The sequence below is a fragment of the Narcine bancroftii genome, chromosome 5 (assembly GCF_036971445.1).
Source record: "Narcine bancroftii isolate sNarBan1 chromosome 5, sNarBan1.hap1, whole genome shotgun sequence".
In the NCBI taxonomy this organism is placed as follows: Eukaryota; Metazoa; Chordata; class Chondrichthyes; order Torpediniformes; family Narcinidae; genus Narcine; species Narcine bancroftii.
Window position 1 is genome coordinate 4,653,424 of NC_091473.1, and position 25,612 is coordinate 4,679,035.

The following is a 25,612-nucleotide window of genomic DNA, read 5'->3' on the forward strand; positions in this document are numbered from 1 at the left end:
TCAACATGCTGAATGTGCAGCATATTATCTGTTGCGATAGGAATTCTGCTTCAGGAAATTACTTCCGTCTTAAATTCTGGTGAAGATTCATACTCAGTTTTCAGCATGTTATTTTTAATGAGGTGCCTTGGGTATTTTTCATTTAAGTTATTTATAATTAGCAGCCATGCTTTCTTGAAATGTGGCTTCCTGTTGAAATAAAGGGACCAGATCAAGCGTGACTCAGATTATTGCAACAAAATATTAGGAAAGCAGCAGTGCACGTCGGCCAAATATATACTCATTAAATTTTTCAATCCAGAGCCAGGAAGTGAACTTCCAGTCATTAAAAGAAATTTGTACTCTGCTCGTAAACTGGGTGGGGATGTAAATACTATAATCCCAAAATCTACATTTCTTGGAGCAAATGAAGTTGAAATGAGATTTAGTCATTTGTATACAAGGTAACAGCGGGTTTGGATACAGTAAATTAAAGGAAGTTCTTCCCATTAGTGTTTAGTTTGATAACAAATGTAAATTTTGCCCAAAAGGTGTAAAGGGCCAGCAAGGATGATTAGTTTAATACAGAAGTCAAAAGACTATTAGGCTTGGAGGCAGAATTAGGTCATTCAGCCCTTTAAGATTGCTCCACTATTCAAATCATGTATTTTTTTCTTCCAACCCCATTCTCCTGCCTTCTCATAATCCTTGACACCCTTCCTAATCAAGAACCTATCAACCTCAGCTTTAAGTGTACCCAATGACTGTGACCTCCACAACTATCTGTGCAATGAATTCTACAGATTCACCACCTCATCTTTTCATCTCTTCTCAAGAAATGCCCCTTTATTCTGGGCTGTGCATTCTAATCCAAGACTCCCACGACTGGAAGAATTTCTCCACAGTTGCTCTATATAGCCCTTTCAATATTCAGTCTTCTAATCGCCAATGAGTACAGGCCCATAGCCATCAAACATTTGTTAACCTTCTCATCTCTAGGATCATTCTCATAAACATCCTCTGGACCCTTTGCAATGCAGGACATCCTCCCTTAGATATGGGGCCCTAAGCTGCTTGCAATACTCCAAATGTGGTCTGACCAATGCCTTGGAAAGCCTCAGCATTGCATCTTTGCCATAGTCTGATGATAATGAACTTGATATTGTAGTCCTCTTGAAACAAAAATAAAAATTGCATTTATCTTTCTTACTATTGACTCAACCTGCAGGATAACCGTTATGGAATAATGCACTAGAATTCCTCAGTCCCTTTGGACCTCTGCTTTCTGAATTCTCTCCCCATTTAGAAAATAGTTCATGTTCTTTATCATCTGCCTGTACATATACAGCGACAAAATGGCATTTCTCCAGACCACATGGCACTCACATACACACACAATGCACAGCTCACTAATTATATATATATACACACACAAAGATATAATTGAAAATAAGTGTATGTAAACATTTTGGGCTGATTTCCTCAGATATCATTCCATTTTTTTTTAGTCTTCCTCTTCATTCCTTCTACCAAAGAGCTTGTCCAAACACTTCCCCCTGCTGTATTCCATCTGCCACTTTTCCCATTCTCCTAAGTTATCCAAATCCCTCTGCAGGGTCCCTGTTTCTTCAACACTACCCAATCCTCCACCTATCTTCGTATCATCGAAAAATTGGTCACAAAGCCATCAATCCTGTCTTCAAAATTATTTGCATAAAAGTAGCGAACCCAACACCAATCCCTGTGAAATACCAGCCAGAAAAGGCCTCCTTTATTCTCATTCTTTTCCTTTTGACATTCAGCCAAACTTCTATCCCATAATGGTACACTTCCCATAATACCATGGGCTCCTATCTTGTTTAGCAGCCTTATTCCTGACACTTTGTCAAAGCCATTCTGAAAATCCAAGTAAACAACATCTGACTCTCCTTTGTCTGTCCTGTTCATTACTTCTTCAAAGAACTCCAACAGATTTGTCAGGCAAGATCTTCCCTGAAGGTAACCATGCTGACCTCAGCCTATTTTAACTTATACTTTCAAATACTCCAAAACCTCGTCCTTAATAATGGACTCCAAAATATTGCAATCCACTGAAGTTGAGCTAAGAGGGCAATAATTTCTCGACTCTTGCCTCTCTCACTTCTGAAAGTGTGGAGTGACATTTATAATTTTCTTCACTTTCCATTTAGAATGCTTCAATGCTACAATTGTTCCTCAAAGCAGATAATCAGACCAATTTAAATCACGTTCAACTTTTTAAATACAGGTACTCCCTGACTTACAACCATATTGGGACTAAATAATCAGTAGTATCTTGAAATGGACAAAAGTTGGAATTTTGACCACACACCTGAAGTCTTAAAGCAAACTTTTTAATCAAATGTGGTATTTGCCAAACTATAACAGGGATACAGGCCAAAATGTGCATACCTGTACTTAGTCAGTGAGGGTGGAAGTTAGGAATAGAAAGGGGAGCAATCGCTGTACTAGGTGTTGTCTCTAGGCTCCCAAATAGCCTTCGGGACACCGAGGGACAGATAAGCAGGCACACTTTAGAATGGTGCAAGAAATTCAGGGTTGTTGTTGTGGGAGACTTCAACTTTCCTAATATTGAGTGACACTTCCTGACTGCAAGAGGGATAGATGGGGCAGAATTGGTTAGATGTGTTCAAGAAGGATCCCTAACACAGTATGTGGGCCAGGCAACGAGAGAAGAGCCATACTGGATCTAATTCTGGGTAATGAACCTGGTCAGGTGGAAAACCTCTCAGTGAGAGAGCATTTTGGAGAGCATGGCCACAACTCCCTGAGCTTTGGCATAGCTATGGATCAGGATAAAATCAGACAAAATGGGAAAATGTTTAATTGGGGAAGGGATAATTATGATGGGATGAGGCAGGAATGAGTGAGAGTAAATTTTAAATAGATATGTTGAAGGGTGAAAGCACAGAACTAATGTAGAGGAAATTTAGGGACCACCTGTGCTGGGTTCAGAATAGGTTTGTCCCACTGGGACAGAGAAAACATGGTCGCTAAAAGGAACCATGGTTGACAAAACTAATAAGGTATTAGTCAAGAGGAAGAAGGAAACAGGAAGGACTTATGAAAAGTATATGGTAGCAAGGAAGGAGCTTAAGAAAGGACATGAGAGCTTGAAGGGGGCATGAGAAAGCCTCGGCATGTAGGATTAAGGAGAACCTCAAGGTGCTCTATGCTTATGTGAAGAACAGAAGGATGACGAGAATGAAGGTGGGACCACTAAACTGTGCCTGGCACAGAGGAGGTTGGGGTGGTGCAAAAGCCTATCTACGCTTACTCTGTCTATCTTCCTCATAATTTTAAATACTATCAAATCTCCCCTCATTCTTCTACGCTCCAGGAAATAAAGAACTTTCCCTGTAACTCAGTTCCTGAAGTCCAGGCATCATCCTAGTAAATCTTCTCTGCACTCTTTCTATCTTATTGATATCTTTCCTGTAGTTAAGTGACCAAAACTGCACGCAATACTCCAAATTTGGCCTCACTAATGTCTTATATGGAATTCCCTGCTGGTGGTGCATGCAGTAACGTGCTTTTAGAACAGCTCCTAACTTTTTCAGCTCCCACAGCTTACTTTCTTAATCTACTTTTTCCTTAATGTGGAGTTCTTTCTTCGTTTTAGTTCTTCTTTCCCAGTTTATTTTACATTTCTTCAATGTGACATCTACTCATGATGCTAAAACTGGGAGAAAGGAAGAAGAAACCTCTGCTTCAGAAGATTCTACCTCTATGTTGAAATACATAAAAGACTTGAGTAAAGATGTTAAAGAGTTTAAAAAGGGTTCAAAAGTCATGCAAGCCTCTCTTGCTCAAGTTGCTGAAAATTTGGACAAATTATGAAACTTCATCAAAGAACATGACTCTAAAATTAAGGAACTGGAAACAACAGTTGAAGTTCACGATTCCCTGCTGAAGAATGTGCAACATGATAATCTGGAATTTTTTAAAAATCTGGAGACTTATAATTGAAGAAGGTCGCAGACTTGGAAACGAGAAGCAGAAGAAACAATTTGAGAATCATTAACTTGGATGAGGGAACCAAATCAGGCCAGTTTCCCGAATTCTTCTGAATTTCTCAGTGAGGTTTTTGGACAAGATCTGCTGCCAATTCTCCCTGAAGTCGACTAAGTCACACCAATTGTTCATCTCTAAACTTGCTCCTGGTATGAAGCCTTAATTGATCATTCTCTGCCAACACCCGTTCTCGATCAAAGAAAGCTTCTAAGAGAGTTCTGGTGCAGAGGGACTTTAAAATAGTGTAATGAGAACATTAGGATCATGGACAACTACCTGTTTGAAGTTGTGAAAGAACAATCTATATATAAATAAGTCATCTTGCAGCTCTATAATGCCAGCTTAAAACCATCATTACGCTTCCCATCAAGATTGAGAATCACTTTACTGGACAATAGCAAGAAGTGGTTACTTTCTCCCAAGGTTACAGCTGATTTTCTGAAAGTTTCAGTAGATGAGTAAAACCTGTACTTACTAACTTTTTTCTATCCTTTTTTTGGCTCTTTTTGATATGAGTACTGTTTTTTTTTATTATTATTACTTTGAGATTAATTGAAACAGATGTTGTATAAGACTTGTATGTTTTTAATTCCTCAGGGAAATTTCTTTCTTTTTGTATAAAGTATATATGTCCTTTTAAGTCTTCCTTTTTTTAGAAAACTATTTATACTTATTATTAAAAAAAAGAGGTTCTCCTCTCATTCTTCTTTTCCCTTATGTGGTAATTAATGTTTTCAGTTAATAATTAATTACTGAATCCGTCACTTTTAAAAATTTTGTATTATTGACTTCTAATTTCTCAGATGACCAAAGGTATTAAAGTCTTGTGGGGTTGAACCATCTGGTTAAACGCCAAAGGTCTTTTCTCTTGCAAGAAACACATTTTTGTCCACCTGATACCTCGGAATTTTTGAACTTTTGCAAGGCACCGCAATTCCACTTGGCATTTTTGGCTAAATCTAGGGGTGCTTCAGCCTTGATCGATCATTCGGTGCTGTTTATTAAACATGAGGTTATTGCTGAGAAGAATGGTCGTTTTCCTATATTGTCCAGTAGATTATATAATAAATTTTACGTCTTTGTTAACATTTATGGTCCTAAAACTGATGACCCAAATTTTTTTGAATGCCTCTTTTCTCTTTTACCGGATTTGAATATGTATTCTTTGATAGTAGGCAACAACTTAAGCTGTTGGCTTGATCCAATACTTGATCACTTATCTCATAAAATTGCTAATTTAAATAAGTCAGCTATACTTATAAATTCTTTTATGTTACAATTTGGGATTATTGACATATGGAGGTACGTTCATCCTGATGATAAAGAATTCTCTTTTTTTCTAAGGTCCACCATTGATTGCTTTCTTATGGACCAACAATTAATTTCTTCAATTTTGTTCTTACAAAAGCATTCTAATTTCTGACTAATCTCCAGTAATTTGTGTCTATTAATATCCCAGATTTACCTAGAATTACTAAATCAGACCCTGATTTTTTGAAATTTTAAAGTAAAAAATCTTCACAAGAGGTTTCCATTTTAGTAATTTGGGATTTTTTTTTAAGTTTATACTCGGGGTCAAATAATTTCATTTATGGCTTATGTTAAAAAGAAGGCCAATTCTGAGAGAGATGATTTGGCCAATCAGCTGAAGTCTATTGACCAACAATATGCCTTAACTCCGAAACCTAAGCTTTTTTTTAAAAAAGGGTCAAACTTAAAACTAAACATGACTTAATTCTTGCTTACCCTGAGCAGACAGAACTTTTAAAGAGTAAATCTAAGTTCTACGTGCATGGAGAAAAAGCAGAAAAGCTTTTAGCTAGCTAAATTCAAAAATTATACAGCTAAATGGCTTATTACTGAGTTTTATAGAGATGATGGTAAGATTACTAATTTCATGTTGAAATATATGACATATTCAATTTTACTCTTAAGTTGTACAGCTTTGATTCGAACAAAGACAGAAATTCTATGCAGCAGTTCCTGGATAGTTTGACTATTTTTACAGTTTCTTCAGAGAATAAATTAAAGCTGGAACAGCCCATCTATGAGCAGGAGATGGCAGCAGCTATTAACTTTTTGCAGTCTAGTAAGGTCCCTGGTCCCAACTTCTTCTCAGTGGAGTTTTATAAATCATTTTCCCATTTACTGATACCCCATTTGGATCTGTCTTTACTCAATCCTTAGTTAGTGGGAAGTTGCCAGAATTTTTTTTCCTCCTACAGACCAATTTCCCTCTTTAATATTGCCACTAAGAAATTGTCTAAGATTTTACCTCATAGGTGAGAGAATATCATGACTCTAGTCATTTCTGAGGGTTAAACTGGGTTTATTAATGGATTTAATATCCATCATTTGTTAGACATTCTTTATTCTCCTACAGTTTCATCCTCTGAATGTATTATTTCCTTAGATGCTGAAAGAGTTTTTGATAGAGTAGAATGGGAATACTTATTCAATGTGTTAGAAAAATTTAAATTAGGTCCCCAATTTATAAATTGGATTAAACTGATTTGTTTATCTCCTACAGCTTCAATCTTTACTAACTCGATCAAATCGAAACCTTTTAAGTTGTATCTTGGTACCAGACAAGGATGTCCTTTAAGCTCATTATTATTTATTTTGGCTTTAGAACATTTAGCAGTGGCTTTTTGGCTATTGGCTGATATATCAGGAATCACAAGAGCAGGAAGTGTTCATAAGGTGTCTCTTTATGCAGATGATACTTTATTGTATATATTGAATCCTGATAGATCTATTCCATCTATTTTATCACTTTATCAATTCGGGCAGATTTCAAGATATAAATTGGATTTATCGAAGAATGAGCTGTTTGTTTTGAGTTCATCCTGCTCTTTAAATTCCTCTGTTCTTTTTAAAATAGCTAAAAATCAGTTCAACCATCTAGGTATTACTAATACCAAGAAATTAAATAATTTGTTTAAAGAAAATGTTCTTACCTTAATGAGTTATGTCAAGAAGTCCTTGACACAGTGGTCCCCTCTTTCAATGACATTAATTGGATGCATCAATATTATCAAGATGAATATCCTTCCTAAATGTTTATATATTTTTCAAGCTGTGCCTGTTTTTGTTCCCAAATCTTTTTTTGATTCATTGGATTCTATTATATCTTTTATATAGAGAAAAATAAGCACCCCAGACTTAAAAAACTGTCCTTCAAAATATTAAAAATAATGGGGGCTTGGCATTATCTAACTTTAGGTTTTATTATTGGGCAGTTAATATTAGATGTATTATTTTTTGGATTCATCACAAGGAAAATGTAGATGCTTCAATGTGGATTAATTTAGAAATTAAATCCACCAAAAAAGTATTCTCTTTTTTCAATACTTGGAGCAACTTTAGCTTTTTTGACCTCCAAACTAACTGATAATTTTGTTGTTAGACATACACTGAGAATCTGGCTTCAGTTTAGGTAACATAGATTTTTTATTATTAATTAGTCCTATTTTAGGTACAGGTAATTCCTTTCTACCTTCAGTCCAAGATATTGGTTTCCATCATTGGTCAAATTTAGGTATCCAATTCTTTTTAGATATTTTTACTGACCAAAATTTTGCTTCTTTTGAACAATTATCCACCAAATTTATAATACTAGACCATTTTTTTTTTGTTATTTACAGGTAAGGATTTTCTTTGAATTCTTTAAATTTGAAGCTAGCTGAAGGCCTAGAACCTAATATGCTAGGGATGATTTATAATTTCAAACCTAATTATAAAGGGGTGGTATATCTGGCCTTTTTGAATTAATTCTAAATTCTAGGGACAGTTCCCTGACAGAATTTGAAAAAAACTATGGGAACAGGATTTTCAACAGTTAATTTCTGAAACTCCATGGGACTCTATTTTGAAGAGAGTGCATTCATTCTCTCTTTGTTCAAGACACTCAATACAATTTAAGGTAGTACACCGAGCCCACTATTCCAAATAAAATTGGCTAAATTCTATTCTAATCTTTCTTCTAAATGTGATAAATGTATAACTGGAGAAGGCACATTGTATCATGTGCTCTGATTATGTCCTTCCAATTTTTGGGAAGGGGTATTTTGTACCTTGTCTTTAGTTCTTAACATTACTTTGACTCCAAATTATTTTCTCGCTCTTTTTGGAATAAGTGGGCCAACATGTTTGATATTGACATCTTCACAATCCCACACAGTTGCTCTCACCTTCCTTACCGCTAGAATGGCTGTATTAATGAGATGGAAAGATACTGTCCCTCCCACACATACTCAATAGTTGATATGATGGCATGTCTGACTTTGAAAAAAATTAGATGTTCTATGACTGAAATGAATCTTAACTTTGTTTTTTATGGGGTTCCTTTCTTAATTATTTTCAAAATTTGTAAGATTAACTAGTTTCTGGTTTTTGACCCCATTGTTTACTTTCTTTTTTATTATTAGTAGTGGACTATTTGTGTTAAGCCAGTGGCCTCCAAAGGGAGGGGATCGATAATTAGATATTTAGTTTAATGTTTTTCTTTTTAATGTAACAGGTTTTCAGTACTATTTGTATTGCTATACAAGGTTTGTTAATATTTTATTGTCACATACCTAACACTTATTTGATAAAACCAATAAAAATATTGAAAAAGACCAATGTCTTATACAACTTCACCATAACATCCCAACTCCTATACTCAATACTTTGATGTGTGAAGGCCAATATAACAAAAGCTCTCTTTATAACCCTATCAACCTGTGATTACACTTTCAGGGAATTATGAATCTGTATTATCAGCTACCTCTGTTGGACCACACTGTTCAATGTCCTACCATATACCGTGTATGTCCTTTCTTGGTTTGTCCTTCCAAAATGCAACACCTCATTTTTGTCTGCATTAAATTCCATTTGCCATTTTTCAGCCCATTTTTTTCAGCTGGTACAAATCCCTCTTCTTTGCTGTCCACACCTCCAATCTTAGTGCCATCTGCAAACTTGCTGATCCAATTCACCACGTTATCATCCAGATCATTGATATAGATAGCAAACAACAATGGTCCCAATACATATCTCTGAGGCACACCACTAGTCACAGACCTCCAATCTGAAGGCCCTTTCATCAGCTACAACCGCGGAGAGAAAACATAAAACTTACCTTTCATGGAACAGCCCTAAAAAGCTGCTCCTGCACTGCATTCATGTCAAGCGGCGCCTCGTAATGCCCTCTGGAGTTGATAGAAGCATGGCAACAGGTACCATAATTTTACCTGTCTTAAATATGCGGCATAGCAATGGCCATCTTCCTTGCCCATAATCCCCCATGTAGCTGGATCCGTTTTCGATTTCCCAGAACAGTTCTAGCTGCATGGGAATTATGGGTAAAGAAGATGGCCATTGTTCTGCCAAGGTTTGAGCCACAGAAAGAGCCCTAAAGGCTGAAGGAGCCCAGCGAGGCGCCGAAGAGGCTGCCCTGACAGTCCACGCTGGCCACCCCTGACCTGACAGCCCCCACTGCCTGATGGCTCCCACCAGCTGCCCCTGCCTTAAGGGCATGGAAGGTGAGGAGTGAGCCTGCCCCTAATTGGCAGGTTGCAGCAGCTGTACATTCAAGTGAGGTGGTGGAGCGCAACGCTCCGCCGATTATCCTTCCCCGAGAGGGTTTGCAGTCAGTGCCTTGGAGCCGGCTACAGTGCATTCAAGAAGATAAGTCTCCTGACGTAAGAGCGGAGAATCTCTGCCTTTACAGTCACATTTTTTCACTCAATAAAAGGGCCTTGAGAAGCAATCACGCGCCACTACTCTCTGGGTCTCCTGCCCAGCTATTATCAAATCCCTTCACTACTTCACCATGAATACCTAGCGTCTGAACCTTTATGACTAACCTGCGGGACCTTGTCAAAGGCCTTACTAAAGTTCATGTAAACAACATCCTCAGCTTTTCCTTCGTCAACTTTCCTGGTTACCTCCTCAAAATAAACTCTATAAGATTGGTTAAACACAACCTACCATGCACAAGCCATGTTGACTATCCCTAATCAGTCCCTGGCTATCCAAATAATTGTATATCCAATCTCTTCCAAACACCTTCCAATAATTTACCTACTATTGACGCCAGGGTTACTTTTAGAGCCTTTTTTTAAACAATGGAACAACGTAAGATGCCCTCTAATCCTTTGGCACTGCAGCTGCAGCTAAGGACATTTTAAATATATCTGCCAGAATCCCTGCAATTTTACACTAGCTTCCCTCAAGGTCCAAGGGAATATCAATTGGGTATAATTGGACAGCATGGGTTTGTGGGCCAAAAGGGCCTGCTACTGTGCTGTATGTCTAAAAAAAAATTAATTTAAAATTTGCCTAAATTTTTTTTAAATTTAATAAGGTATTTCTCAAGGTCTCCCATGACAGACTCATTCGGAAAGTCATGGGGCATGGGATCCATGGAACCCCGTCTGTGTGGATAAAAGAAAAATTGGCTTGCATGTAGAAAGCAGAGAGTAGTAATGGAAGAAAGTATTCTGCCTGGATGTCAGTGACTAGTGGAGTTCCACAAGGAACTGTTCTGGGAGCCTGCTCTTTGTGATTTTTATAAATGACTTGGATGAAGAGGCAGAAGGATAGGTCATTAAGTTTGTGGATGATACAAAGGATGGAGGATTTGTTGATGGTGTTGAAGGAATTAACTGGAAATTTATGGGGCGGGGTCCAGTGGAAATGGAACACTGTCTGAACGCCGGTGTCAAATGACGTAATTTCACGCAGTGGATTAAATGCCTCAACCCCTACTCATATCCCTGGCATTTGCTGGCGTGCTGATAAAACTAGTGGAAAGTCACCCATTTCCAGTTGAAGGTAGAACACTCCGATCCCTGGGGATGAGTGTGTTCAGAGGAAAAGCAATTAGTGTCCCAGTTAAGAGGGGCCCAGTGGAAATGGTCACAAAGGATTTCCTATCCTGAGACACTGCATGGCCAATTAACTGGGATACCAATGGATAAGGGGCTATGGGTTACAAAAGGATAAAGACAGGATACAGAGTTTGATGGAAAAGTAGCAGATGGAATTGAATCAGATAAGGGTTTAGTGATGCATTTTGGAAGGACAAACCAGAAGGGTGAGTACAGGGTTAATGGTTGGATACTTAAAAGTGTGTATGAACAGAGGGACCTTGGAATCCAAATCCATACATCCCTCAAGATCGCCACATAGATTGATAGGATAATTAAGAAGGCCTATGGGATGTTGGGCTTTATTAATAGGGGATTGAGTTCAGAATCAAGAGGTCATGTTACCACTCTGCAAATCTCTGGTGAGACCACAATTGTGTTCAGTTCTGGTCACCTAATTGTAGGAGGGATGTGGAAGCTATGGAGTAGATTTACCAGGATGTTGCCTGGATTAGAAAATAAATCTTATGAGGCAAGGTTAACAGAGCTGGGACTTTTCTCTTTGGAGCGTAGAAGGATGAGAGGAGACTTAATAGAGGTCTACAAGATCATGAGAGGCATAGATAGGGTGGACAGTCAGCACCTTTTTCCCAGGGCAGGAATAGCAAGCACCAGGAGGCATCTGTTCAAAGTGAAGGGAGGGAGGATTAGGGGAAACATCAGGGGTAAGTTTTTTTTTATACAGAGAGTTGTGGGAGCCCAGGGATGGTGGTAGAGGCTGAAACATGAGGGGAATTTAAGAGACTTTTTGGACAGGCACATAGATGGAAGAAGAATAGAGAGTTATGGGATAGTGAGGGTTTACTACTATTTTTAAAGAATTTATGGGTCAGCAAAACATCAAGGGCTAAAGGGCTTGTGTCCTGTTATATTCTACTGAATGTTTTTATTTTATAATTTTTTATTTAATAATTCGCTGTGTACCACGTCAGTAACAATATATACAGATCTTTTTTCTTTTTTCTTTCTTTGGCTTGGCTTCGCGGACGAAGATTTATGGAGGGGGTAAAAGTCCACGTCAGCTGCAGGCTCGTTTGTGGCTGACAAGTCCGATGCGGGACAGGCAGACACGGTTGCAGCGGTTGCAGGGGAAAATTGGTTGGTTGGGGTTGGGTGTTGGGTTTTTCCTCCTTTGCCTTTTGTCAGTGAGGTGGGCTCTGTGGTCTTCTTCAAAGGTGGTTGCTGCCCGCCGAACTGTGAGGCACCAAGATGCACGGTTTGAGGCGATATCAGCCCACTGGCATTGGTCAATGTGGCAGGCACCAAGAGATTTCTTTAGGCAGTCCTTGTACCTCTTCTTTGGTGCACCTCTGTCACGGTGGATATTCAGTGTTAATATATACACAGTGACATTTTCATTTTTCCTCTTCTTCCCCACCCCCCCCCCCAAAATAACATGAAGGGGGCAGGTGAAGGCTGGGGAGGAGGGCAAGAAGTTATAGGATTAGGATACGAGACAGAAGTTTGGAGATTTGGAGAGACAGATTGAAGAGAAGACCACTTGGGGTGAGAGGGCAGGGCTGAGAGTAAAATGAAAATGGGAAACAAGCTGATGGAAACAGAATTGTGGCAGGGATTAACTGAGATTAGAAAATTCAATGTTCATGGTGTTAAACAAGAATGTCCGTCGATGCTGCGGTCAAGTGCCATGCACAAACATACTGGAGAAACATACCAGGTCACGCAGCATCCAAAGAAAGTTAAGCGTGGCTAGTTTAGTGTTTAAGGTGTTGAGTTTCAGACGACCTGGGTGGAACATATGTTGTTCCTCAAGTTTATGTTTGGCCTCATCCTAGCAATAAATAAGGACAGACATATCTGATGGGAGTAGGGAGAGGAATTAAAATGGCTCTCAATGGGAGATCCAGCTAGCACACAAGGGCAGAATGCAGGCACTCAGCAAAGCAAATGTTATTGATGCAGTCGACCTCTTTCTGACTGAATAATGTCTTTCTGAAATTGAGTGTTAAGACTCCATTGGAATCACAAGCCTTCTCTCGACCCTGTTCCAAGTTATGTCCTACTCTGATTTTGTTGTATTTTCCATAGGTCAGACAAAAGATGTTATATGCAGCAACCAGGGCCACCGTGAAAAAGGAGTTTGGCGGAGGACACATTAAAGATGAATTATTTGGAACATTGAAGGTACAATAATACTTCACTTATAATGAACAAAGTTTGCACAAGATTAAAGAGAAAGGAACCCGTTTTGCGATTTTTATTGAAATGCGGGTGTTGAAAAATGAATATCCTTCCAATACGTTCTTCATAACTGTCTTTTAACAGTGCATTTATGACAACTGATATTGCCTTATTATTTTGAGTTTGCATTGTGGAATCTTAGCCACACTACAAAATTGCCCTGTTAATCCTGGATTCCAGAGAGAGGCCATTCAACACCTGAGCTAGTGGTTCAGAAGTTAGTGAAGGCCCCTGAATCACAAATTTGGGTAACAGCCCAGAAATTCAAGAGCCCACTATTTGCAGTTGTCTGCCTTTGTCATGTCTTTTTGTGGAATATTTAAAACACAGAATGAGACCATTTAGCCTGTGAACTTTTATTTGTGTGTACTCCTATTTTAATAATAAAAACATACCAAAATGTTAGAGGAACTCAGTCGGTCTTTCAGCGTTCATAGGATTTGACAGGGATATAGTGCTGACATTTTGGGCCTGAGCCCTTTTTTTATGGAAAATTTTATTTATAGTTTTACAAACTTGTATTGTACAGGTATTGTAGGAGAATAATCCTCCCCTTTTACAGATCATTATTTGTTGAGTCTTCTCTTTTTTCTTTCCCCCACCCCCCCCATCCTTCATTCTCTCTCCAACTTCAACATCATTAAACTCAGAAAATCAATTACTAAGACTAATAATACAAATGTGTTTTTTTTTAAGTGGCGGGGGGGAAACCGGAAGGTCCCCCAAATAGTCTCCTTGTTTTCAGTATTTTCGGACTTGAGTGATTCTATTTTTTACTATAATCCTATTTAAAAAGGCCCTGGGAAGGTTAATTACACCTGCGTTCCAATGTATCGCAAGTAAAGCTGTCACACCTTAACGAATGTGTCATATCTCCCTCTTAAACTATAAGTAATTTTCTCCAGGGAAACAAAGGTCTTCATCTCTGTGTTCCTTCTTGTTATGCTTAGCTCAGAGTCAGATTTCCAGGTAACCGTTATGCATTTCCTGGCCACCACTAAGGCAACCTTCATGATTTGAATTTGTTGTTGGGACAATCTCGGACTCACGTCCATAATATTCCCCAACAGGAACAGCACTGGATCCTGTGGCTATTCCATCTCTAATTTTTTTTCCCAAAATGTTCCCTAGCTCTTCCCAAAAGGGTCACGTTGCCATGTTGAATGCACAAAAGTTCCTGTCTCTATGCTGCATCTAAAATACAATTCAGAGATTTCTGGTTTTGCCTTATGTTATTTTTGCAGCATGGTGCAAGAAATTGAATTGCACCAGCGTGTTTAATTGCCATCATGCTGTCCTGACAAAAGTCGGGCCAGCATCGTTCAGGAGTTGTTCTACCTAAATCTTGACTCCCATCTTTGCCTCGATTTATGGAGGCCCGGTTTTGGGCTCTCATTTTGGAACAGAAGATATATAGCCGAGATTAATTTACGTGTGATACCCTTTCGAATTAGAGCTTCCATGTCACTATATGACAGCAGAGCCTAATTTGTCCCTCAAAAAGGATCTTAATTGAAGTATTAGAAGAAAGTTTTATTTGATAAGTCAAATTTGTCTTTTAATTTCTCAAATGTCATGAACTTCCCCCTCTCATAAAGGTCCTCGATACACCTGATCCCTTTCTGGCACCAGGTGTCCAGGATCTTGTTACCCATGGTCATGGGATTAATTTGTTCTGGGTTACGGGCATTTTGGGAGACAACCCTACTTTCAACCCAGTAATCTGGTTTGGTTTTTTTTTGCCACATTTGGATTAAATGGTTTAGTATAGGGTTGTCTGTTTTTTTGCATTATTAATTTAGTATCTCGTTTGTAAATAATTTCTCCTGCTATCTTCTCCCCTACTGTGTGTAGACCAATTTGTGCCCAGGAGGGTAAGCCATCTCCCTCAAAGAATGAGGCAATAAACCTCACCTGGACTGCCTAATAATATTTTTTAAGTCTGGGAGCCTCATTCTTCCACAGGAACTGTCTGACACATTTGTTGTGTCTTATAAAATCTCGGGCAGCGGCATAGCCAAAGATTGAAAAAGGTATTGTAGCCTTGACATCACATTCATTTGAATGTAGTTGACCCTGCCTATCAACATTATAGGCAGATGCATTCATCTGTGTAGGTCCTCCTCAATATTTCCAAGTAGAGGGAGATAATTCAATTTATATAAATTTTGTAAATTCTAATCTATCCTTATTCACAAATACTTAATCCCCTTTTGTACCCACTTATATTTGCTCTCTCATAATCCCCTTTCATTAGTGGCAGTATCTCACTCTTAGCATAATTAATTTTATATCCCGAGATTTTTCCATAATCCTCCAGTACAGTCTGCAACCTGGTCAATGACCCTACTGGTTCTGTCAAATATATCAACACTTCATCCACAAATAAATTAATTTTGTGTTCTTCCTGGCCCACTCTAAATCCTTTAGTGCCTGGGTCTCAGCAAATAGCTTCTGCTAACAGTTTAATAGTCAATATAAATAGAGCAGCGGATAGCTGACAACCCTGTCTACTAGATCTGGTCAGTGGGAAGGCTGGAGATGTTTGTCCGTTAGTCACAACTTTGGCCCTGGGTTTGTGACACAATGCTTTAACCCAATTTATGTGAATGTGTCAACCCAAATTTTTCCAGAACTTTCATCAAAAAATCCCAATCCAGAATATCAAAGGCTTTCTCTATGTCTAGTGACACAGCTATGCTTGGATCTGCCCTTGACTGTGCCAGGTGTATTATATTAAGTAGCTTACATGTATCGTCTGCCGCTTGTTTTTTCTGCACAAACCCCACCTTGTCTCGATTTATTAATTTTAGTAGATATCAAGTAAGTCTATTTGCCAAAACTTTGGCCATCATAATCCTTGTTCAAAAGTTAGATTGATCTTTAAGAGGACAGCTTTAGTAGGTCCATATCCTTTTCAGGAATTATCGTAATTATTGCCATCGAAAAAGACTCCGGAAGGGTATGGGTCTCAGCTGCCTGTTCCACCATGTCCATTAACAGTGGCATTAACAAGTCCTTGAATTCTAAATAAAACTCAGGAGCGAGCCCATCTTCCTCCAGAGACCTGTTAGTCTGCAGTGAGCTCAATATTTTTACTATTTCTTCCTTTGAGAAGGGAGCATCTAATCCTTCCTACTCCTCAGATTCTAAATTTGGCAATTCCAAATTGAACAGGAATTTCTCCATTTTGTCCAAATTCCCCATCGACTCAGATTTATATATTTTGCATATAAAGGTGTCTAAACACTTCATTTATTTCTTTTGGTTTATAAGAAATTCTGTTTGCCCCTGTTTGGATTGCATTGATTGTCCTCTACCCTCGGCTGCCAGGACACTACCTTGTGGGCTCTCTCCCCTAGCTCATAGCACCTTGCTTAGATCTTAATATTGCGTTTTCCATTTTGTTTGTTTGCACAGTATTGTACTTGAGCTTTTTATTTATCAGTGTTCTGTACTTTCCCTCAGAGCCTGATATTTGGTAGCCCTTTTCCAATTGAGTTATCTCTTGTTCCAATTTATTGACCTCTCTCTTGCGGGTGGCAGAGAGGGGAGGAAAGGGGAATATGTGTCTAGTGGTGGGATTATGTAGTAAGTGGCTGAAATGGTGGAGGAGGATGTGTTGAATGCGGAGGCTGGTGAGGTGATAGGTGAGGACAAGAAGAATCCTGTCCTTGTGTGTTGGGGCGGAGGGCGCCGGGGCAGGTGTGTGGGTAATGGAGAAAATGTGGGTGAGAGCTGAGTTGATGGTGATAGAGGGAAAGCCCGCCAGCCTCCACATCCTACTCCACCATTTCAGCTACCTACTGCGTGATCCCACCTCTAGACACGTATTCCCCTCTCTTCCCCTCTCTGACTTCTGCAGGGACTGCTCCTTCCATGACTCCTCCCTCCCCACCAATTATCCTCTTGGTATTTACCCCTGTGACAGCGGGAGATGCACCACTTGCACTTACTCCTCCTTCCTCACCACCATTCTGGGCCCCAAAGAGTCCTTCCAAGTGAAGCAACATTTCACCTTGTGAATCTGCAGGGATCATCTACTGCATTTGATGCTCTCATTGTGGTCTCCTCTACATCGGAGAGACTGGGCGTAGACTGGGAGATCACTTGGTTGAGCACCTCAGCTCTGTCCGCCACAATAGCTTGGATCTCCCAGTGGCCACCCATTTCAATTCCCCTTCTCATTCCCTTGCTGACATGTCTGTCCTTGGTCTCATGCACTGCTAGACTGAGACCACCTGGATATTGGAGGAACAACACCTCAATTCTGACAAGGCACCCTCCAACCAGGTGGTGTTAATATTGACTTCTCTGGCTTTCACCAAGCCTCTCCCCCACCGTGGCCTTCCCCCAACTCTGCCTCTCCCTTTTCCCTGTCACCTTTCACACAGACATAATAAATTCTCACCTCTCCTCTCATCATATCCCATTAACACCTTTTGTTGGTCTGGATTCCTCCCCCAGCCGGTATGGTCAGAATTCTGAGATCCCCTGCTCTCAGCTCATCTCTTTAATCCTTGAAGAAGGGCTCAGTCCCGAAACGTCAGCAATGTATCTTTGTCAAATCGTATGGATGCTGAAAGCCCGGCTTAGTTTCTCCAGGATTTCGGTGTGTTTTTACTACAATCACCGTGTCAACAGACTTTCATGTTTCACTCTACTATTTTAATAGTTATCTGCTTGCACTTTATGCACTTACAATTATATTTTGCATATTCTTTAGTTTTACTTGATATTGCTTTTGAAAAATCTTCTCTTTGCTTTCCCTGTTTATTCTAAACATTCCAAGGTTTTCTACAGTATTAAGCTTTTTTTTGCCTCTTTTTGTCTTCTGTACCTTTTCATCCAGAGATTCTAGATGCGGTATGATCGCTCCTTTTGTTTTTGAGTAACATGTTTATCCTGAACCATTACATCTCCTCTATGAGTGTTTCCATTTCTCTGAGACTTGTGCTCAAGTTGATGTTCCAGCCTATTTTTGCACAATCACTTCCGTCTAATATAATTGGCCTTACCCCAGTTTAGAACCATTCCTTTTCCATAATTGTTGTATCTGACTGAATTATGACCACCAGAAAAATGCTCTCTTTCATCTCACCAGCTTCAATTCCTAAAACTAAACTGGGTGGCACGGTTAACATAGCAGTTAACGCATTGCTGTTACAGCCCCAACGACCAGGTCCTGGGTTTGAATCCCACGCTTTCTGTAAGGAATTTGTACATTCTCCCTGTGTCTGCATGGGTTTTCTCCGGGTGCTCCAGTTTCCTCCCATCCTTCAAAAATGTACGGGTGTGTAGGTCAAGAAATAAATCACAAAAATCTGTAGACACTGTGGTTGAAATAAAAACACAAAATGCTGGAGAAACTCAGCTGGCCAAACAGTGTTTTTTATGTAGCAAGGGTAAAAATAGGTCTTTTGGGTGGCACAAGCTTATGGGTTAAAAGGGCCTGTTACCATGCTGCAATGACTAAATTTAAAAATCTATATTTAAAATTTAGAACTTCCTCTTTCCTCTTAATTGAGATTACTATATTCTAAGTAAAGGTAGCTCTTCTGCGAATTAGTATCTTTTATACTTTTTGTATCATTCTATTTAATATTAGGGTAATTGAAATGTTATGCTTTTACATTGTCCAAAAAAAAGATGCCGATAGATTTCTCCTTCCATCTCCTTTGGATAGTTCTGAAGTGTATGGTACACTCTGAAAAATCTATTCATCCCTTTTTTTCTGGTCATTACTGAAACACACCTGGCCTCCATTATTCATCTTTCTAAATTATTTCTGAAGGGCTTCAATAATACCCTCATGTTGTCTATAAATAATTTTCAATTGATCTTTGAAAAGTAATGTGTTGTTGACTTCAATGGAAAGTTGTACGTAAACCTGCAAATTCTCTTGCACTTCAGAAAATAATATTGCTGTTAACCTGAAAAGAGCAATTCACCAACACTGAAGTTTCCACAGGAGTCAGTGCAGGGGCCACTTGTTTTGATGTTGTATATTAATGATTTGGATTATGGAATTAATGGCTTTATGGCCATGTTTGCAAATGATATGAAGGTAGGTGGATGAGCAGGTCGTGGAGAGAAAACAGACAGGCTGCAGAAGGACTGAGACAGATGAGGAGAACGGGCAGAGAAGAGGCAAATGAAATACAAGGTCAGAAAGTGGAGGGTCCTGTACTTAGGTAGAAACAATAGGCAAGGAGACTATTTTTTAAAGGGGGAGAAATTTGAAAATAGCCAGATACAAAGGGACCTGGGGGTCCTCGTGAAGGGTCACCTGAGGTAAACTTGCAGCTCAGACATGGTAGGGTGGTAACTGCAATCCTGACATTCATTTCAAGAGGAATGGATTCAAGAAATGATGCGCTAATGTTGGAGAGGGTTCAAAGGAGGTTCACTGGGATGATTCCATGGATGAAAAGATGATCATATGAAGATTGTTTGACAGTTCTTGACCTGTATTAGTTGGCATTTAGAAGAATGAGGGGGGATCTCATTGAAATGTTTTGAATGTTGATAGGCATGGACAGAGTAGATGTAGAAAGGCTGTTTCCCTATGGTGGGAGAGTCTAAGTCAAGAGAGCACAACTTCAGGATTGAAGGATGTCTGCTTAGAACAGAGGTGCATCGGAATTTCTTCAACCAGAGGATGGTAAATCTGTGGAATTCGTTGCCACATTTGGTTGTGGAGACCAGATCATTGTGTCTGTTTAAGACCGAGCTTGATTGGTTCTTGATAAGGCAGAGCATCAAAGGTTATGGGAAGAAGGCCAGTCAGTGGGACTAAATGGATCAGCTATTGATTAAATGGTGGGGCACACTTGATGAGCTGAATATCTTGTTTCTATGTCTGGTTCAGCATGGACTAGAAGGGCTGAATGGGCCTGTTTTTCTGCTGTAACGTTCTATGGTTCTATGCCTTATGGTTTCCAGCAGAATAGAGTGGTGTGATGGTATGGGACTCAACTTGCTGTCATGGTACTTTTTAATTTGGGTTTGCTTTTGAATGCCATAACATGTTTCCCTCAACAGGAGGATGTTTCTTTAGGTGGCTACCAGAAGCACATCCAGTCCCGCTTGGGGCCAGCACCACTTACAGCAGCTGAAGAGGAACTAAAACAGATTAAGATTAATGAGGTAAAAATAGTCCTGTATCACATCCCATGTTTCTGACATTTGTTACTAATCTTCCCAATTATTTTTCATTGTGAAAGAATATCTGTTTACTTCTTCAATAGACAAATGCGCTGGAGAAACTCAGCAGGTTTTGCAGTATCTATAGGAAGTAATCAATGTTTTAGACCTGAGCCCTTCGACAAGGTATGAGCAAAAATCAGGCAGATGCCTAAATAAAAATGTGGGGACAGATAGGACAGAGCTTCCCAGGGGGTGGGGGAAGGGTTTCTCTCTCTCTCCCTCTCTCTCTCTCTCTCTCCCCTCTCTCTTCCCCTTCCCCCTCCCTTCTCCCCCTTCCTCCCCTTTCCCTCTTTCTTCCCCATCTCTCTGTCTCTTTTCTTCCAGATCCCACCGCCTTCTCCCCCATGTCTCCTCAGCTTTTTTCTCTATTGCCCTCCCATCTACATCCACCAATGACTTCTTGACTGTTGGCCTGTGCTCCTCCCCTTGCCTCTTCTTCCCTCCTTTCCTCACCCACATTTTTATTCAGGCGGCTGCCTGCTTTTAGCTCAAACCTTGAAAAGAGCTCAGGCCCAAAACATTGGTCACCTTTTGCTTCCTGCAGATGCTGCGTGACCTGCTGAGTTTCTACAGCACTTTTGTGTATTGAATGTCAGTTTACTTTTGACTGGCTTGGATTATGACTATGCTAGGAATGTTTCCTTGAGTGATTTGTAACAAGAAAATGGAATTGATTTGATTTACGTTACCATTTTTAAAAATCTTTAACAAAAAATATCCAATATCACCTTTTTCTTAAAATAATCACCATAATGTCTTTTCCTAGCTGGCTCAGTTAAAATTTTTAGGACCGAAAAGCAGGATTGGCCATTTTGCTCCTCGTGCCTGCTCCAATGTTCAATAAGAACTGGGTGAACTTTTACCTCAGTACCAATTTCATACATTAACCTCCTGTCCCTTGATCTCTTGATATTTAAAAATCCATTGATCCTTTTTGAGTTGACAATATAATCAGCAAATTAGCCTCCGTGGCTATTGGATAGTGATTCCAAAAATTCACCACTCTGAGAATGCTAATGTTTCTGCTCTTATCCTAACCTTGAATAGTGACCCCCCTCGCCCCCCCCCCACCCAAGTCGAACCTAAGAGCAATATTACAGACTTGTGGCTACAATTCCTCCAGGTGACAAATTATAATCTCAATCATGAGAGACAACGTGAGATGGAGTTAACAGACAGTTCCATTTGCACCTCTTGGATTCAAGTAATGTACGCTGCAGAGGGAATGTAAAAGGCAAAAAGACTTTTCATCTTTTCTACATGAATTCAAATTGAATGAAATGAAAAGCTGTTACTATCAAGAATCATACTTGATAGTTACAGAAAGGATGAGCTTTTTACATCTAAAACTATCATTAGTAAAACAAAATGTGAGACACACTCACTTGAATAGTCGGCATGTAAATGAAATATCAGGGCACACTGACAGTTCTACACTTATTGTAAATTATTGTACTGGTGTTAAATATTTAATTGCCATCCAATTACATCTGTACACAATTCATTCAACAAAGCCACAGTGAATGTTTTTAAAATGTGTAAACCACTGCAGACTTTTCTTATGAGATAAAAGGTGATCCTGTTTTAAAAAAAAGATATGTTAACCCAATTTCTGCTGCTATGGGTTGACGTTATTGTCTTTTATAGGGTAAGATGATTCAGGTAAGCACTTTAACAGCCTACCATCTTTTGCCTTGTGTGTTTTTTGAGGAGCATTAGAAAAAAATTTGAAGTTTATATAGAGAGTCAGATTATTAATACCAGAGTCCAATGACAATACACCTTTTAATTGGGTGTGATAACCAAAAGGACCATTAAAGGAACAGTATAAATCGCCTTCTAAGGTGCCTTGCTCTTATTGTGATCTCAGCAAATGATCCAAAATGAAGAGGCATTGCTGTATTTGTCACTTTCATTGATAAAGTGGTCACTAAATTTTCCACAGCCAAGTGGAGGATATCCAGTTCTTAGTATCCAGAAATGTAATCTGCCTCAAAGCTCTCCAGCAAAGTGGCACCATGCTCTGATAATTTAATTGAAGCACATTTTAATTTAAAAAAAAACCTAACATCATTTGGTGTTGTGTTGCATGAGCAGAATTGCAGTGACTTTTGAAATGAAGAGTTGTAGCATGCCAAATCCTGTGTGCCAGTCAGAAACTTATTTGAATGTAAATCTTAAAAAATGCTGTCCTTCCCTAATAAATTCAAATGGAATCTTTGAATCAAATTTATCACATGGCTACTTCCTGCCTGCTTGCAATTACAGCTATCTGTTTCTTTTAGAAGACTGGCAGTTATCATTGCTTTCAATCACACTCAGTAAAAATCTATGCATCGTGCCAAGCTTTAATTAAATGTAATTATCATATAACTGATAGCACCCTACTCTTTACTTATACTCTTTAGAAAACACAAAATCTACATGGTCCAGTCTGCATCTACCCTGATTATAATGTAAAAATTAAAGACTAGTCATAAAAATCTCATAATATTCCCAACAATAAGATCTAGGGTGTACATTCAAATACTTTTCTGAAGCATGGCAACATGCTGACTGATACTTTAGAAGATGCTCACATTTTTATTTCCCCATCCCAAACCAATCTGAGGCTAAACAACACAGTGGACCCCAAATCATTATACTATATATAAAAGTTCACAGAGCTCAAAATTTGATTCATTGCCAGCAATTCCAGTAACAAAGATGCTCTTGTGTTATTGATTCCCCAGTCTCATTTAAAATTACAAGGGGTTCCTATGTAACTTATTGTATCCAGATTTCCATTATAAATGTGTATGTTGCCGAAAACAAGCAGCTATTTTGAATGTAGAGAAGGAGGTCATTAGGTCAATCATGTCCCAGACAGTTCTTCTATCAGAGCAGCTCTCTAGGTCAATCAGAGAGAAGCTGAAGGGCTCAGCAGATCTCAAGTTCTTTCTCCGTAACCTTGCAAATTTTATACTTAGCCACTTTCTCCTTGCAAGCCACAGTCGAACCTGCCTCCACTATATCTACAGACAGTCTATTCCAGATTCCAACTATACACTGTTTTCCTTACAGCAGTCTTAATTCTTCTGGTTTTATTTAATCCCTTCAAAAAAATGGAACACCCTTCCATCATCATTTTGTGTACTTCTATCAAATCTTCCCTCAACTTTCTCTTTTCTAAAGAAAACAGTCACAAATTTTCCATCCATATAGCCCCCTCATCCCAAGTCATTCTTCTAAATCTTCTGATGTGTTCAGTGTTCTTAAATTGTAGCTACCAGAATGGAACATAGACAGATGCAAGTCAGGTGAAGTATTATGGAGAGAAATGTTAGCAGGTGATACATGTTAGCAGGAAGAATGAAGGGAGGCAACATAGAATCAAGGATACTCTTCTGGAAAGGGGTTAGGAATAGAGTGACTTTGGAGCATGTGTGGACAAATAATTGAAAGGGACTCTAGTTAATGCTGCACCAGCGAATGTACGGTGCATATTAATTGCTTTCTCAGCTGGTCCTGGAACTTTCAATTATTTATTATAACTCTCAAATTTCAGGACCTCAATATAAAAAACAGTATCCTTTATTCTGTTTTCTTTCCTGCAAAAATGCAAGGCCTCACATTTCGCACATTATCTTTAATCTGCCACGTATCTACCCATCTCACCAGCCGAATTACATCATGCTACATATTATTACTGTCCTCCTTGCAGTACCTAGCAACAGACCCCTTTCAAAGTGAGGTTGGTCACATTGCAAGATGATAGAGCTGCTCACCTCACCAACATGATGGTAGAGCTGCTCACCTCACCAACCTGGAATGCATGTTAAATGCACAAGACACGCACAATTATAAGATATTTGATGTAAATTCAATAAGTTTCGTGTGTGTGTGTGTGTGTGTGTGTGTGTGTGTGTGTGTGTGTGTGTGTGTGTGTGTTTTATTCTCCCGAATCCTGGTATTCAAATTTTCTTTACTTTCGAGAGTTGACCTGACTGCATTGGGGTGAAATAACATGTCTGTCGGTTGTCACAACTTTTAAAAAATATTTTTTTTCATACATCAAAGTTTGTTTTCTTATCAAAAATGTAGTTGATCTCTTTGCTTTCCATTACAAATGGAAAACAAAGCTAAACTAATTTAGTTTCCCATAAAGGGTTGACCATTTCTGTACCAGGGACATAATTGGCTTTAAACATAAAACAAACAATGATTGGCAATGTCTTTGGAGCTGATGATAAGCTTCAGATGTGATGCTTCGCACACAAAAATAACAAGACGATTTAAATCTGTCCTAAAATTGAGGTATTCAAATTCAAAACAGGTAACAGCATTTTATTCCAGGAGTTTATTTCTAGTTTCCTGATATATGGCAATCACAAAATCTATGTAGATCTTGTTGGTGAGTTGATCCCTGCAGATTGGAGTAGAAGAAGATGAATATCTTTTGGGTTGGTATCTTTTGGTTCTAATAAGCCTAGCTATTTTTATTTTTACAACTTTAGATTGTCAGAATTCTATAATGTTAATTTCTTCATTTTCATTTTCACTTTATGCCCTCTGGATTGGTTTGATTGGATTTAACATTCATCTTTGTTGTGAATTATGTGTGGAATTAAGAAGAAATAAGAATTGTAAATTTTCGAGGTCATTGCTGAATTAGTGTACATTGTGAGGCCAATTTTCATAAAATTACTTGCAACTTTCTAGCGTCATCACAACATGACATTAATGCTTATTTTTGGTTGGATTATATTTTGAAAACTAGCAATATGCTAACCCCCCACCCCCCCCCACAAATGAGCACAATTTAAAATTTCATTGAACAACATCCATCCAATCTTTTTTTTAAGTTACATATTCAGATGAATAAGGGTGTGGGGAAAAAAATTCCCTTGACAAAAATGCTTTTATAACATAAAATTAAATATCCAAATTATTATTTGACAAAAAAATTTTGAGATCTTTAACGATTCATTTTTGCATTTCTGTGATTCTTTCCACCCATTCTCAACTTCCTTCTTGACTTTCTCAGGAAATTTCATAATTGACATTCCATTTTCATTGAAGTTTCTGAGACTATCGTTGTCAGGTTGTTGCGCATTTTCAAAGATGTTGGAATTTTGAAAATTGGCTTTTTGTTTGCAGTCGGTTTGTCTGTATTTCATTGCATCTGAATGGAATAGTTGAAGAGGTGCAATAATTGACTGTTGAATATTTATCAGAATGGCACCAGTTTTTACTTTGACATGGTACCATTT

General features: G+C 38.8%; 1 protein-coding gene across 8 annotated transcripts in view; it reads left to right on the forward strand.

Annotated features, from left to right (window-relative positions):
- twf2 (twinfilin-2) overlaps positions 1 to 25,612 on the forward strand; it is a 168,235-nt gene that overhangs the window by 123,246 nt on the left and 19,377 nt on the right. For 6 of the 8 annotated variants that reach the window (XM_069936581.1, XM_069936583.1, XM_069936578.1 and 3 more), the window contains 3 exons: positions 12,999 to 13,094; positions 20,196 to 20,300; positions 22,008 to 22,022. In XM_069936581.1, coding sequence (XP_069792682.1) covers positions 12,999 to 13,094; positions 20,196 to 20,300; positions 22,008 to 22,022 — 216 coding nt within the window. The remainder of the gene's footprint in view (positions 1 to 12,998; positions 13,095 to 20,195; positions 20,301 to 22,007; positions 22,023 to 25,612) is intronic. The other 2 variants (XM_069936579.1, XM_069936585.1) reach the window with 1 other exon arrangement.